Here is a 16929-nt window from a genome sequence, read left to right on the forward strand (position 1 = left end):
GTAGGAATATTAAATTTTTCCTGATAATTTTAAATGGTTACTTAATTTTTTGAGCGATAGTCTCTGAAAAAAATTATTTTTAGGACCGTCGCGAATTTTGATATTTGTAGTAGTAAATTTTGTTTTCTCTTTAATAATCATAGAGTAAATGTCTATTTCCATCAATTATGTATGAGTCATATTGGACTCAAAATTTAAAACGAGAGAGGACATAATTTTTTTGTTAGACAAGAGTAAAAAAAAACTTGAAAAGAAAATATTTTTGAGATTTAAAACCTTCACCTTCAACACTAATTTAACTCTCCTTCTACATGGGTCCATCTTGAGTCACCCTATTATAAAAATTTAAAATATGTACTAGAAATAAACAACTTCAGCTCAAATTTATGTGACAATTACACGTGTATGGCATTGACGTGAACTCAAATACTTAATTACTAACTAATAATAATAATAATAAAGAAAAGGTCCGAGTTTGATTGGCAGGCACTGTATTTTATTTGTATAGAAATATATATGTGAATGTGATGTGAGTGAGTGAGTTGGGTGGGTTTGGAACAGAAAAACCTTTGAATCTACTTCAACCTTCTCCCAGCTACCTCACCTATACTAGCTACAAAGCTACTACTAAGTAAAGACACAAAAGATCATTATTAATGGAAGTTTGGATCTTAATTGTCCTTTTTATGGACCCAAAAAACACCTAAAACTTAAACAAATCATATTATATATTGAAATAATTGTCATAGTGTTTAGCGCAACAAACGCAACAAGTTATGGTTTAGTGATGGTGTTTGTTTGTGTTTCCGAACATTTGTTAATTTTGGTGTAGTGCTTTTCACTTTCTACATTATCACGCCACCTGTCCTCCCATTACTTACCCTCACCAGTCACCACTCACTCACTTACCACATGCCTATAAATATATTTTCCCACACATGGTTTATATTTTTTTAAAAATAATCGTAGATAAATGATAAGTGGTATTTTATTGTACAAATTATTAAATTAATAATGCATATCACATAATTTAATTTAATAAATAATATATAAATTATTAATTAATAAAAACACGATATATCAGTATAGCCTGGAAGATTATATGGTGCTGATAACAATGTATATATATTGTACAATATTATTGGAGGACTACTAAGATTTATTCGTATTTTTTATTTAGATAATTATAACTATATTAATGAACAAACATCTCATTAAGTTTTAACAACAATATAAGTGTAGATGCTAAAATATACTTTAAATATTTTTATTACACGTGTATTTATCTTTTTATGTGTCTGCGCAACAAAAATCTTGAATATTAATTCTAATACTTTATTCAAAATTTTACTATAATAATTATTGAGATGATTGCTGTAACTTGTAACTATATTATACACACAGTTATATATATATATATATATAAAATCCTAACTAACTCTTTCAAAGGGGATTATAGTACCTAACACAAAAAAATTGTATAATATTATTCAATATCAAATTCGATATATTTTAATTCAATAAAAAATATTAATAGACCATTTATAAAGTATGATAAATAGCGCTACACTAATAAAAAAAATAAACTTTTCTATTTTACATTTTAATTTTTTTTTTCTGAAATGGACATTTTAATTTCTTCACATATTAGCAATACATATCCCAATCATCCAATTATAACTTCATGTGTTGAACACAGTTACTATTATTAATATTGATTACCGAATTAATTAAACATTGCCTTATGTTATTATAGTAAACTCGTTTCTTTTTTATATAAAAAAATAAAATATACATATAAAAGTCAAAATATACTATGGTTGGCAATGCAATTTTCTTCACATGCTTAATTTGAAATTAAACTCTATATTTAAATTACTAGCAAGTAGCAAGAGCGTGGGGTACCCATGACACACGCATGTATATAAATAAGGTAATAAGATATTACCGCTAAATCCTAAAACAAAAGGATTATATAACGTGACAATCATTAATATTATTGACTGCAATAATTTCCAAATTTGGAAGTTTATAAGATTGTGAGATGAGATCGCCTCCACACCATTCTCATGCATTTATTTTAATTTTTTATAACTAAATTATATTCGAATCCTTGCTTTAGATTGACGATTTTTTCATGCAAAAGGAAAAAAGTAGGGAGTAGTTGCGTATATAATGAGTAAACAGTGTTATCTTTTTCACATGTACTGAAAAGACAGTGTTTATAACTACATCCATACCTTTCGTTTAATACTTGATAAGATATTAAGAATTAATAAAATAATATACATACAAAACTTTACGATAAGCTTTGAAGTGGAGGTGGTTGATTCTTGGCCAATAAGCAAAAAAAAAAAAAAAAAAAAAAAAAAAAAAGAAATAATTGACTTTTTCTTTTCTTTATGATTGAAGGGTCTTAATTTTGTAGTTAAGCTAGGATAATAGTATGCTTATTTTATTTTAAATAATATCTATACAATAAAGTATGTATATTTTATTAGCTAAGGGTAAATAATTATTTACATTAATGAGGGACCAATAATTATGTCTAGTAAGCCCGGCCCGGTCGGATTGTATAAAGGAATTATTTCATAAGTACACTAAACGGAGTATTAGGGAAAGATGTTGATCATTATTACTATTTTATAATAATTAAAATAAATATATGTATTTCATAAGGTATATAATATAGCTAATAAGTATTTTTTTTTTTAAAAAAAATAATGCTTTCTTCCTGATTTCTAGAAAATAAACAATTGTTTTAAGATCAGTAACCAATAATTATTTATTTATTTATTGAATATAAGAGACAAAAGCAAAGTAAAGTGATTCCATTTGCCTTATAGTTTATTAGTTAACTTATTTATGACTCACTCGTCCGATTAAAGTTTCCTCGTATAATAATAACTTTTATTATCATCTTTGTTTCCATTTTATTTTGTATATTATATTTTTTTCATTCTATATTGATGCATATTTTAATATAACTGGTTGTAAAATCTAAAGTAATTTATTATTATTTTTTACATGCTTTTGTTGTATTTATTAATTAACCAATTCATATAATTAAATCGGGTAAATAACGGATAACTGACAAACCTAAGAGTTGTCAAGTCGTGCCTGATATTTGCTTTGAAGAATCCAAACTGAAATTTGAATTTGAAGAAAGAAAAAAAATTGTTCTCTAATTTATTTTTCTTAAAAAGCATAATTATTTAAATAATATTGAGCGTTGGTGCGTGTCTCAAGTGAAGAGTGTTACAGTCGATGTAGTTACATTTATATTTAAGGTTATGGTCAGGGTTAGTTTGAAACTTAGTAAGCTATAAAAAAAATTTTTTTTGGACTCTAAGTCAGGAAAAAAAATATATAATGTTTTTTAAAATTAATAAAAAAAAAATATGTAATTTAAAAAAAATTATTTTTTTGACCCTATACTAAGTGGGCTCTAGGTACAAGTCTAACCTGCTTATACTCATGATCGAACTTGGCTATGGTATTAGAATTGTGGCTAGGAATGATCATAGTTTTTTGCTGGGAGGAATCACACAATACTTTATTAGTGTTGTTCGGCCAAAATTAGCTGAAGCAATTGGTGCTAGAGAAGTTTTAAGCAATATTATAATTAAGCGATATGAATGTTATCATGTCACATAAGAAACCTATTGTTTTGATAGTGGTGCAAGTTTTACTAAGTCTATTTTTTTTTTATTTGGTTTAATTATTAAAGAATATAAGTCTTTGTTTGTGGAGTTAGAAATTATTTCAATTTCTTTTATAAAATGGTCAACAAACTTAGTAGTTTATTCTAGAGTTTTTAATTTAATTATTTAATGTATTATTTAATTTATTATGAGAATGCCCTATTGTTTTCTTATTTGGTAGAATTTGAAGGTTATAAAGTTCGATTACTTATTTAAAATAAGCACAACCAATCGTAGATATGAATACATATAAAACGAATAAAATAAATACAATCAAAAGCATATCCATAACCATATAACATTGAATTCTAATTGAAAAACAAAAATTACACAAGAAAACTTTTCCAATGGTTTACAAATTACAATCGATACATATGTCCATATAATTTTAATCCTAATTACGTTACGTGTTAAAAAATCCGAACTAATAATTATATATTTTTGTTTCAAGAATTAATAACTCTTTTAAAATAGTAATTGGTTTAAAATAATAATAATAATAATAATAATAAGAATTTGGACAAAACAAAAAAAAAAGAACTAGGCGGGAAAAACGCCAAAACATCTGGAAAAACGAATGGGACAGAATCATAGGGTGGTAATAATACTTAAAAGAAAAAAGGAAAAAAAAAAGAAATATGTTTTTCTTAACCCAGATTTCGAATCGGTCGCAGTCACACATATCTACATGTTTACATTTACTATCTCATAAATTATAGTGCTACAGTTTAATATGTGCATTAAAAAGATAGTCTTAACAAATGTAATAAAATAAAATATATTTAAATAGAGAAGAAGGAATGCGAATTTTAATATTGAATTATTTATATTTATCTTTTTAATTGTTTGGTCTGGTCTTGTCCGAAAAGTAATATAGATTTAATAGGAGGTAGAGAGAGTGTAGTAGAAAAATCAAAAAATTAGAAAGAGAAAGTTAAGAAGAATAAAAGGAAAGAGTGCGCGTGTCCGGTGCGCCGAGAGACTCGTCGGCCAGCTCAAAAAACCCCTGCCCTTCTCTCTCTTTTGGGCATGCAACAATAACAACACTCATTCTCTCTCTCTCTCTCTCTTCTTCTCACTTTCACTACCATCAAAAGTGCCGCTTCCCATTTCTTCGTCTCTCGACTCTTCCCTCTTCCTCCATCTTTTATTTTCCGGCGAACCTTGTCGCCGTTCATTGTTTTCCGGCGTCGAACTGGGTGGTATTGTTTATTGCTCTGCGCTAGCTCTATCTCGATCTGACGCTTTCTGATCTTCTGCAACCAAGGTTCGCCATTTTTTATTTTTTGAGTTTATTTTTTGGCGGTGGGGGCTAATTTGCAAAAGAAGTATTTTGCGCAAATGAGTTTTTGAGATTGATAATCAATGTACAGATTTAAGAATAAAAAATGAAAGCTTTATGTGTTTGTTGTTTTGCTTCTGGGAAAGTGTAAGTTTGATAAATATGACAAAAAATGAGCTTTTCTTTAGCTAAGATTGAGTTATGAAACATGATGGGTTTGTTCTTTTCTCTGTATAGCTTCGATTTTGAGATCTAAACATTTTTTCTTTTTTTCAATTTTTGTACTTTCTAAGCTATATTTGTATATAGTTTCTTTTTATCGTCACTTTCTGGGTTCTGGAAATTTTTTTCTTCCCTTCATATGGGTATTCAAAAAAGTAATCTTTTTTCTTAAGCATTCTTTGATAGGTAGTTATCGTTTATGCTTATTCATGTTTAGCTATTCTTGTTTTCAAATAGTTGGGGTGAGGGCGGGGATTGTCATTTTCGTTATGGGTGTTGATTGCAGTGTCATATGGGTGTTGTTCTATAATGTGAGTTAGAATCTATGTTTTCATTTCCAATTGCTGTTCTATGGTTAGATCTGCAATCTTTCTCTCGCACATGCAGACGCAAAATTTGGACTTCTCTACCCTTGACTTAACTCATTTGTTTTCCTTCGTAAGTCTAGAAATTCTTCCGACCCCTAGCTCCCTCTCAGGTACATGTATGTTTGAGCTAACAAGACGTGTATTTAATTTAATAAGTTGTTCAATTGTTCTTATTCTGGTATTTGGAACATGATAGATTTTCAGTTTTTGAATTCGTAATTTTCATTTTGGGGAAGTCGTACCTTCAAATGTTTCCAGCTGCTTGCATTTGAAATATGTTATACCCCTTGAATTATACTAGATATTCTAGTCATATGTAATAAGTGATGTCATTGGGGTTAGTTGTGATGGCATACCTTAGGGGATCCGCTCTATTACATTGATTCCCAACTTTTACGTCATATCATGACATAAATAAGAGTTCTTAAGCTTATATATCCTCGTTTAATTCTAGTCAGTAACTAAATGAAACTTTGATGACAGCTTGTTATGAAAATAAAGTACGAGTTTTGATTGTCTATGAAGTTAATAAAATCATGGAGATGGCTTTTGAAGAAAAAAAATGTTTCATCTGATGCGGTACGATTGTGTTCTTTTACTCTCTTTTTATGATTTAAGTGCCTTGTATATGCTGGAGGTATTAATTTTCTTATCAGCCTTGTATCGTTCAAAATTTTGATGCAGGGGCGATGCGGATTCAAGATGAAGCAACTTCCGTTTATGGGAATTGTGTGCACTGTCATGCTATTTATTGTGTATAGAACCACAAATTATCAACATAAACACACTGAGGTATAATGGTTGATCATTCTGTTTGTGTATGTGACATTATGTTTGAGTATCCATTTAATTAGTTTTGTTTTCCGGGAGGATAGTCTACTGATTTATTTTCCTTCTTTTATGTCAGATGGAAACAAAAATGCATCCTTTTGATTCAGTAAGCTATATATACCTTACACGTGTTTCACTTGCTTTGTGTGCATTACAAAAAAGTTCTCACATCTTCTAATGGTCGTGTATAGGAATTTCGTGTGGCTTCCAGAGAGTTAAGTGGTTTACCCCGTGGTATTATACAAGCTAGGTCAGATTTAGAATTAAGGCCGCTGTGGTTGAGAAGTAGCTCAAGGTCAAAGGTAAGATTCACTTTCTCTTATAATATAACACAAGTGTTCCTTCTGATTTTAGTATTGCTTCTTATTGGTAACAGATTCATGTGCTGTTGCTAATTGTTACTTTGTAGACTACACTGGTGTTTTCTTATTTGTTTTTATAAATATACATTGAATAAGTACGTTTTGTGACCTGTGGTTTGGCAGGTTAATAACTATAGTCGTCGCAACTTGCTGGCTGTTCCAGTTGGCATTGAGCAAAAACTTAATGTTGATGATATGGTACAAAAGGTAATACACTTTCTTCTCTTTATTATTCAGAATGTTATCACAATGTTCTTTGCCTAATTCTATCAATTTCAGTTTCTTCCAGAGAATTTTACCATTATTCTATTCCATTATGATGGGAATGTTGATGGATGGTTGGATCTTGAGTGGAGTAATGAGGCCATACACATTGTTGCACAGAATCAAACAAAGTGGTATGCTTGTTGTTTATAGAGTGGTATTTGATCATTTGTTTTATTATGTGATTAAATGAGAGAACACTTCTTTTTGAAGAAATAGTAGCTGTAAAATTTCTCTTGGTAAGGCTTATTAAGCCCATAATTTGCTGAGATTGACATGGTAAATGGTATTTTGCTACTTTTCATCTTTATTTGACCTCATTGATTTTGACTCTTCAGCTTTTGATATTGCCCCCTGTTTTTTTTATTCCTGTTTCAGTAATAGTATTTTGGTTCATCACAGGTGGTTTGCTAAACGGTTTTTACATCCAGATGTTGTGTCCATATATGACTACGTGTTTCTCTGGGATGAGGATTTGGGGGTTGAGAACTTTGACCCTGGAAGGTAATATTGATGGGTTCCTTGAAGATTTTTTGCTGGGAGTATTCTTATTTTGTTGACTATGGCTTGGATCTTTTCTTTTTTATGTGCCGTAGACTTAGTGTTGATGTTGTGGCAAAACTAATTTTGACCTGCATTTTGCCCTCATAATGATAAAAAGGAAAAAAAAATTACTTTGTTTTATAGATGGTTTATGCTGATCTTCTGTTAATAACTATAAACTGTTGGTTTATTCCTGAACAACTTTCTAGCATGTCCATCCAGTAATTTATTATAAATAACAATTAATGATAGCATCGCTCTCTAGGTCTGTTCTTAAATCTGACTTTTGCAACATAATTTATTATATTTACGATTGAATCTCTTGCATTCAATTTAGTAAGCTGCGTATAAGCATATAATGCATTTGTTGAACTAACCCTTGGATTCTACCAGTGCTATTAGTGCACAAATATAATCTAATGTATGAAGATTTTATTTAATTATCATCTACTTATTCTCTCCATACATGATCTGCTGTTTGTTGCTAGATACATCAAAATTGTAAGAAGAGAAGGACTGGAAATATCTCAGCCAGCATTAGATCCAAATTCGACAGAGATACATCATAGAATTACTATTCGTGCTAGAACAAAGAAGTTTCACAGGTTAATAGACATGTTTATATTCATCATTAATTTTTTTTTCTGGAAACATGTGTCTTATAGAACCTTTTTTACATTTTCACAGAAGGGTTTATGACCTAAGAGGCAGTACTAAGTGTTCAGATTCAAGTGAGGGGCCACCATGCACTGGGTATGCTTTTTTTTTTCTCTACCCTACTAGTCAAAATTTTCCCAGGATACAAAGTTTGGGTGTTTCTATTTATTATATATACAACATATTTTCTCATTATAAAGTCCACTGATTCTTGTAAAAGACCAAAACGATACATCTCTTATTGTAGGTGCAGCATAGATCTTATCCTTTCTTAAAGGTGTGGTTAAAGTACTTTTAGGATGCTGATTATGTTCTTTATGTCTTGTCCTTCTCCTAACTGACCCACTTAAGAGTAATAAAGGGAGATATCTTATTGCTGTAGTTTATAACAGTACTTGGTTTTAAAAATCTTATATAAATCGGTATTTTGGTGGACTTACTGGTTTATGTATCCGCCTATCTAGATTCGTTGAAGGTATGGCTCCAGTGTTTTCAAGATCTGCTTGGCGATGTACTTGGCATCTTATACAGGTAACTTTAAAAAATGGCATTAAATGTCACTTTTAATCTATTGGACGCTACTAGTGAAATGTTCATGCAGAAGTTGCTTTTACATTTTTGTAGTCTTAGTCATATAGCATGAATTTTACTTTGTCACAGTACATTGATAGTAGTTGTAGATGGGCATCACTTTTATTTTTATTTTGGTTTCTATGATGATTGAAAATCTTTGATTTATCTGTTCATATGAAGTCCGTTTATAAGTCGGTCATTCTTTTAAGATTTGGCTTCATACTTTTGCTTTCTACCAGTTCTTAGTAACAATTTGATGTTATACTTCTCTAAGCATTTATCATGGTTAAATTCCTAATCAAAATGCTCTCCTTTTTTTTTTTTGTGCAGAATGATCTTGTTCACGGTTGGGGAATGGATATGAAACTTGGGTATTGTGCACAGGTTATATTTACTTTCCTAGTTCTTGTTCAAGATTTAGTAACTTTGATTAGTTCTTATAACTTTTTACAACATGGACAACAGAAAGACATTGTATCACTGTCTTTTTCACCGGTTCACTTTTCACCACTCCTGTACTTCCAATCTTGCCTTTGGGAATGTCTCCACAACCTTGTTGGATATGTGTGCATTTGTTCTCAAAAGTTGTTTACAGAATTGCAGCAAAATTTAGCCCTCCTGTCTTCTATAATGATATTGTCACTGCTAATTGGCATCCTTGGCAATTTTCGATTTTTACACTATATTCACCAACTCTTTTAAATCTTTATTTGCAACTATAAAAACTACAGCATGGCATATTGTTGCTCTGCTTGCTTTACAATCTTATCAAGCCATTTTTCTTGTATCTCTCCCGAATTTTCAAAATGTTGATACATTCTTTTCGTCAACTTGTTTGTGCCTGATATGTAATAACATAGCTCTTTTACAGGGTGATCGGACCAGGAGGGTTGGTGTGGTTGATAGTGAATACATAGTTCATAAGGGCATACAAAGTTTGGGTGGTGGTGGGGCTATCTCTTCTGTAAAAAAGGTTAGTTTGCATTTGAATACCCCTTTCACCTTACAAAAGCAATAGGTTTTTCCTTTGACGGTGAGATGGCATGGTATACGAATGCTCATGCGTGCGTGTGATACTTGAGGATTTTTACATCATTGATGAATTCATAAGAATCGTATGATTTCTAGACTACTCATATAAAGATGATAGCAACCAAAAAAAATTAAATGTTATAAAAAAACAAAAAAATTTCTGAGGTGGTCCCATTTGCTCCACTATAATCTATTTCACTCCCTTTTGTGCAGGCCTCAAATTCTGAGGTGGTCACTAAGGTAAAGTTCAGTCTAAACAAATATACTTCTTTTATTCGTCCAAAAAAATATTTATGACATTTTACTAAGGTCATTATGACCCTTGCTATTTTGTTAATATTCTTTATTTATGTTACTCAGAGGCATGTAGGTGGAGCTGGTGATATGCGAACTGAGGTGAGTGACTAAATCTTTAATTGAATGTATAAACTTTCTGTATCGCTGTTACAAACTCTCGCCTGCATAAAAGTATTCCAGAGAGATTTAGTGAATTGATGAATGTTCCTTTTGATATGTGCTCTTGCAGATTAGGAGGCAATCGACATGGGAGCTTCAAATCTTTAAGGAGCGATGGAATCGTGCAGTGGAAGAGGACAAGAACTGGGTTGAGCCATTTAAAAGTATTCAAAGACTGAGAAAACGAAAACACAGCCACCACTAAACGAAGATTTTATCCAATCTTATGTGCTTCAAATGTTTGGTCCGTGATCATTCCCAGTCTTGTTGGTCCACTCTACTGTCTGCTAGCTTCTCCTTCAGCGTTTGTTGTACTCTTTCATAATTATTTCATTTATTTGAATATTCATAATTTTTGCTTTAGAGTTATTTCATTACCTGTAACTAGCTTGAGCTGTAACACATAGTCTTGTTGTAATTAAAAGGTTTACTAATTGGTCAAACGAGAACTACAGAAATCATTATTTTCTTGGAAGATGATAATATGTATACGTTGTAAAACATACAAAACGATGTCCACGTTCTTCTAGGCATTGCTTTGCTCAACTATTCTTTGAAGAATGTTGACATAGATTTACGAGCAAAAGAAATAAATAAATAAAACATTTTAGAATGGTAGTGGTGGATTGGATTGGCCATGTAAATTTTCAAGTGAATTAAGGCTTTCTTGCATAGAAAGCTAAACGAACTTAAATTGTACTGTAAACAATATGTGGTTTATAACTCTAAACGTGTTCTGTCCTACTTTAGAGTTAGTCAAGTTCAAAGCTTGAAAATTCATTACAATTGAATTCACATGAGTTATGAAGACCAGCCATCTCTTATATTATTCGACTATTAAATAATGTGTTACATGGACGTTTAGGCCTGAAATTTATTTGGTCTGAGTTTCTAGAATGACACAAGTTATTTTCCAAAAGTCAGTTGTGGGCTACAGCTACAGCTACGAAGCACAATCCTTTTGTTTGTGCGATACCTCTCAAGTCTTTATACTTCTTTATTATGTGCCGTATCTTTAATCTTCTCACGAACTCTATTCTTAGATGACTAGTAATAATAATGTTGCAATAGCTTATTCGTTATTACATGTATCTCAAGCTTTTTCTTTTAGTCAAACGGCTTTAGTCTTCTAGTTTTCATTTGTTAATACATATGAGAATAATAATAATAAAAAAAAAACTTGAAATTAGACTAATCAATATTTTCAACATTTATAATTCTTCGATTACAAAAAAAATTATAATTCTTTTCTATATATATGAGAATGTAAAAAGGTGAAGACTTTTTTTTGTTCCTACTTTAGATAAATCACTCGAGGTATGCTGCTCTAATAATTTAACGTTATATAACTTGCAATTACCCTAAGTTATATAGCTTCACCATTAATCTTAACACAAGAGATGTAAAAAGAGTACATTAAAGAGGAAAACCAAAACGGCAACCCCATTATCATTGGCCTATGCAAAAGGAGTTTGATTGAACCAGCTGTCAATCTTCGATAGCAGCGAAGAAGAGTGAGCAAGCTAAGCTAAGGTATGGTCTTCAATTTTTTTTTTTTTTAAAAAAAAAATTAAACAAAGCAAGCTATGTATATAATATATTATATTCTTGTCTTTCGCTTTATTTTTAATAAAATATATAGCTGAAAGAATTGTTGATGTTCACTTTTGCCATTGTATAGGAGAGTAGTGGAGTTAGCTACACAAAAAATATCGTCTTTAACTATACAGTATAATAAATAAATAATTTATAAATGAATGAGCCAACAAGAAAGAAAAACAAGGTGTAAAACAAAAGACTATTCCATTTATGCCAAGTTGTCATCATATAATTGCTTTCTCTCTCTTTTTTTATCTCCCAACAAAATAATAATAATAAAAAAAACCATTGTAATTTCTAAAATGATAATTATAAGTATCACACAACTACCGAAAGCAATTTTGGACCCTCTTAAAAATAAACAAAAACAAGTTAAAAGATGACAATATCTTATCTACTACTCATATTAATTCTCTACTCACTCACTCTAATGTACCAAAAAAAAAATACTAAATAGAAAAACTCCCTTTAAACCAGAATCAATAATGTGCATAATGGAAAAAGAAAATAAGTATATACCTAATATTTGACCCCCTAACCTGCTAACCAAAACCATAATAGTATATTTTTTAACATCTCTCTCTCAAAAAAAGAAAATAGTATATTTTTTAAAATAAATAAATAAAAGAAAAAAAAGAAATGCCGCGTGGACTGGAGAAGGCGACTTTATTTCCATCTCCCGCTGTTTTCGAATTCTCTTTTTAAATTTGTTTAATAGACCGTAGACAAGTCCAAAAGTCCAACCTTTTTATTTCTCCATCTAAATAATAATTAACAAAATCATAAACAAAATTATATTTCTCTCTCTAACATTTCATTGTCTCTGTTACTATATCACATTCCTTTACTGCCAAGACAAAGCTATCATTTTTTTTTAATAAATAAATAAATTTTGTGATATGAGCTTATTCTAATCCTTTACCTTTCCGTACAGTCCTAGGTTAAATTGGTCTCTCAGATTACTTCTGTGTCCATTTGTTTTTTCATCTGTCTAGAATTGATTAACCTCCTCTGTAACCATGGCTGGTCGCTATGATCACAACCCTTTTGCCGAAGAAGAAGAAGAAGTCAACCCTTTCTCGGTAAGTCTCTGTATAATCCAAACTTTTGAATTTGAACTGGGCTTTGAGCTAAGTAAATTTGGTTGATTATGGCGGTTGACTATCCCTGATCGCCACTGAAATGGGCTTGGTTTATTAATTAAGAACTTGATTTTACTTTCTGGGGTTCTTTTCATATGTTAATCAAACTGGGTTATGTGTTAAAAGACTTGACTTTTCACCTGTTTGTTGAAATTTTACATGCTATTTATCATATACAAGAAATCCTCGTGTTGCCGAAATTTTTCATAGAAATTATGTAATAACTACGAAGGTCCTCAATTTTCACGCTGCAATACCTAAGTGAGTCTGAATTATATATTTATGTTGGTTTTATGGTCTGTTATACCGAAGGGTTGGGTACCCTAATCTGATCAGCAAGCACTGTGATGATCAAATGCCATTTTTGTAGTCTGAAATATGAGTTTGTGTAACCAAAACCCATGTGGAGTGGAGAAGCCGGATAAAAAGGGTAGAGGATTTACTTACCATTAGAAAAAGACACTGAATTTAGCTGTTACTAATATCTAAATGCATGCCTGATGGCAGAATACCATTTAACGTTCCTTTTCTTATTCAGAAACCGATGCTAATTTTTACTTATTAGTCATGACTCTTTTTTTGTATTCTTCTTAACAATGTATTTAAGGCAAGTTTTTCAATGGGACGTGTTATACATGATGTTTAATCCGTTACCTATTATTATGTGATCAAAAAACTTAACTTCCATTCAGAAGCCGATACAAATTTAGTTCATGTTTTTTGGTTCTTTTACCTTGTTGTGGCTCCTTCCCTACTGGCATATGCTAGTTTTCTCATTGTCCCTTCTCAGAGAAGACAGGGTTAAAAAAAGGGAAGGCATACAAATTCTTGTAAGTGTAAATCCATTTTTTCATTTTACAGAATCCTGGAACTGCTGCGACAGCCAATAACTCAAGGTTATCTCCTCTCCCTCCTGAGCCTGTTGATTTCAATTATGGCAGAGGTTCCACAGTTGATATCCCTATGGATTCGACTAAGGTAGGGCCAAATCCTTACTTTGATTGTTTGATGCGTAATAGCACTAGTATACGTGCTTTGTTTAATATTTGTGATATTATTTTTTTTAGGATTTGAGAAAGAAAGAGAAGGAACTCCAAGCAAAAGAAGCTGAATTGAGAAGGCGTGAGCAGGTATCTATCTGAGATATTATAATTTATTAATGCATATACATTTTGCATATATATGACTGGCTTTTTAATCTGAGTATGATCATTATTCATGATGAAAGATGGAATGGTTCTTTCAAACTCTTCAAGTGTGGGTGCTCCATTCTTTAGTAGGATGTTGGCCTTCAGTGTTGTGAAGCATACAGTTTGTTTGGCCAAAGATGTCCTATGTATGTTTGAGCATGTGCATAACTTTAAAGGAAAACAATAAAGGAGAATTATCCCATATACTATTTTTTTAACTTTTTTTTTCAAATATACGGTTTGGGTTTCTAAAGTAGTTGTAGCGCTAGTTGCAATAAGGGTTTCTGTACGATTTTTTGTTGCAATTTAGGTTGCAGCGCTAGTTGCAATAGGGGTTTTTACGTAGAATTTCGTAAAAATGCAAAAAAAAACTGTTTTGAAGTGTAAAAATGAAAAAGTCCCAACAATAAATCCTTTTTCTTCTTTCTTAGATGAAAGTAATATAGACTTTTACACATAGCAATTTCTTGTGATGGTAATTTTTTAAAAAAGTATTTTCAATGAATTTCATTAGTCTGCTTAATTGTTGCTCAGGATCTAAGACGGAGAGAAGAAGCTGCAGCTCGGGGTAAGTCATCCTGTCTGTTTTTTCTTTCTCTTCTTAATTGACTACCAGTACCATCTTTCATTCTAGTCATAGAAAAATATGGCTGGTACCTTAACATAAAGTGTTTGAAGTGCACAGCGAAAATGATTATTTATGTGATAGTCATTTCATAGATCTATCTCCCTTTTCTTGCAGCTGGAATAGTTATTGAGGAGAAAAATTGGCCACCTTTCTTTCCAATAATTCATCATGATATTGGAAACGAAATACCAATACACTTACAGAAAATGCAGTATCTTGCATTCTCAACATGGTTAGGTATGTAAATCAGTGCTTGATTTTTTTGATTTATGACTGATGATTTTTGTATGTTATAGTTTGATTTGCTTGTAGTAGTAATTGGCTGCTCAAGTTATGTTATTCTATTAAAGACTCAAGTTGCTTACGTTCTATAATAGATGGATGATTTAATTATGAATTTTGGTGTATGCACTATGCAGGATTGACAGTTTGCCTTGTCTGGAATATCGTAGCAGTTACAACAGCATGGATTAAAGGAGAAGGTGAATACAAAATCACTTTACATCACTTTCATATATAAAATCACTTTACATCACTTTCATATATAGGTGTTCTTCATTTTTTATCTGATGTGTGATAATCTGTTCTTGGTTGCAGGGGTGAAGATTTGGTTCTTAGCTCTTATCTACTTCATATCAGGGGTCCCAGGTTCTTATGTGCTGTGGTACCGTCCATTATACCGTGCTTTTAGGTACATATTTCTCATGATTTTTATTACCTAGAGAATGCTTATGTGTTCTTCCAACATGTATGTTACTTTTATCCACACATAATTATCATCTAATTTGAGTGCTCCTGTTTCTTCTTGTGCAGGACTGAAAGTGCTTTTAAGTTTGGATGGTTTTTCTTGTTTTATCTGGTATGTGTATCTTGTGCCTCAGTTTTTTTGCTTATGAAATGAAGAATGTGTTTTTAATATCTTCGGCTACAGCTTCATATCGGCTTCTGCATCTTCTCTGCGGTTGCTCCTCCTATTGTTTTCAAAGGAAAATCTCTCACGTATGTACATGAACATGATCTCAGTTTGATGTATATCTTATGATCTTTTGGACTTTATTCAGCACTATAACAATTTGTTGTGCCTCTTAAAACAGTGGTATTCTTCCTGCAATTGATCTTATTGGGGGGAATGCTTTGGTTGGGGTAAGAATGTTTATTGGTTTTTCCCTTCTTAAGCTCTATCAATTAACACATGAGAAGGAATAGCAATAGCATTCATTAACTGTATTTCCTTTCGCTCATAAACAGATCTTTTACTTCATCGGGTTTGGCTTGTTTTGCTTGGAGTCTTTAGTCAGTGTCTGGGTTATTCAGGTAAGTTTTAACTTTCAGATCTCAACAGAAGATTCTTGAATTAATAACACCTCTTATTTACATTTGTGTTCGTTGCTGTGTTGTGAACTTGTGACTTGCAGCAAGTATACATGTACTTCCGAGGGAGTGGTAAGGCTGCTGAGATGAAGCGAGAAGCTGCAAGAGAAGCCATGAGGGCAGCACTATGAAGCAATTCACATTCACCAGCTGAGCTGTGCTGCTATGCTAGTCTTTGAAAATGGAATGAAATTAGATTGTATATGCACTCACTATGCGTTGCCCTTAGTCGTAGCCATACAAATGTTTGTTTGCTGCTTTTGTTCATATTTGTTCATCACAATGACACCGATTCTTACATACATACTATAGTTGGTTTTTGCTACCGTACGAGTCACCATTTGTTTTTTTTCTAAAGAAGTTGCCTAATTCCTTAAAACTCTCAGAATATAACCAGTAACAAAATTAAATAAATATCTCATGTAAAACTAAGCTAGATTATATTCCTAAATATCCAATTAACAAACTAAGACCATTCTCCATTTGATGGCTATTAATAATATAGGTTAATACATTTCTTAATGTACATAAACAGAAGTTATCTGGGAATACCATGCTTGAGGAAGAAATGTTCGGATTTATGTGATTTGTTTTTTTGTTGAAAGGATGCATGGCGATTCCTGTTCAAATCTATATATTTCTGTAAAGCTTTATAGTAAAAAGACCAAAACACAAAGATTATAGTGGAAACAAAAGAGTTATACC

The 16929-nt window shown here is 31.4% G+C and overlaps 2 protein-coding genes across 6 annotated transcripts; both read left to right on the plus strand.

Moving 5' to 3' along the window:
* The first annotated feature begins 4385 nt into the window (after positions 1 to 4385).
* Positions 4386 to 10737, plus strand: LOC115706854 (uncharacterized). 5 transcript variants are annotated; one of them, XM_061108346.1, is made up of 17 exons: positions 4545 to 4971; positions 5568 to 5686; positions 6060 to 6155; positions 6261 to 6368; positions 6484 to 6513; positions 6599 to 6709; positions 6893 to 6976; positions 7049 to 7167; positions 7436 to 7537; positions 8065 to 8181; positions 8264 to 8329; positions 8698 to 8764; positions 9137 to 9190; positions 9678 to 9779; positions 10052 to 10078; positions 10199 to 10234; positions 10365 to 10737. In XM_061108346.1, exons 3-17 carry the CDS (start codon positions 6096 to 6098, stop codon positions 10497 to 10499), a joined length of 1218 nt encoding a protein of 405 aa, XP_060964329.1. In that variant the 5' UTR covers positions 4545 to 4971; positions 5568 to 5686; positions 6060 to 6095; the 3' UTR covers positions 10500 to 10737. The 5 variants fall into 5 exon arrangements, with proteins under 5 accessions (XP_030490472.1, XP_030490473.1, XP_060964331.1 ...); XM_061108347.1 differs by having other exon boundaries at positions 5596 to 5686; XM_030634612.2 differs by lacking the exon at positions 5568 to 5686 and having other exon boundaries at positions 4386 to 4971.
* A 1702-nt stretch (positions 10738 to 12439) lies between these two features.
* LOC115706855 (secretory carrier-associated membrane protein 3) lies at positions 12440 to 16549 on the plus strand. The gene is made up of 12 exons (XM_030634614.2): positions 12440 to 12975; positions 13897 to 14013; positions 14103 to 14165; positions 14760 to 14793; positions 14968 to 15090; positions 15273 to 15335; positions 15451 to 15544; positions 15667 to 15712; positions 15785 to 15852; positions 15948 to 15996; positions 16102 to 16167; positions 16269 to 16549. Exons 1-12 carry the CDS (start codon positions 12913 to 12915, stop codon positions 16353 to 16355), a joined length of 873 nt encoding a protein of 290 aa, XP_030490474.2. The 5' UTR covers positions 12440 to 12912; the 3' UTR covers positions 16356 to 16549.
* Positions 16550 to 16929: the final 380 nt, after the last annotated feature.

This window comes from Cannabis sativa, chromosome 1 (genome assembly GCF_029168945.1).
Source record: "Cannabis sativa cultivar Pink pepper isolate KNU-18-1 chromosome 1, ASM2916894v1, whole genome shotgun sequence".
Classification (NCBI taxonomy): Eukaryota; Viridiplantae; Streptophyta; class Magnoliopsida; order Rosales; family Cannabaceae; genus Cannabis; species Cannabis sativa.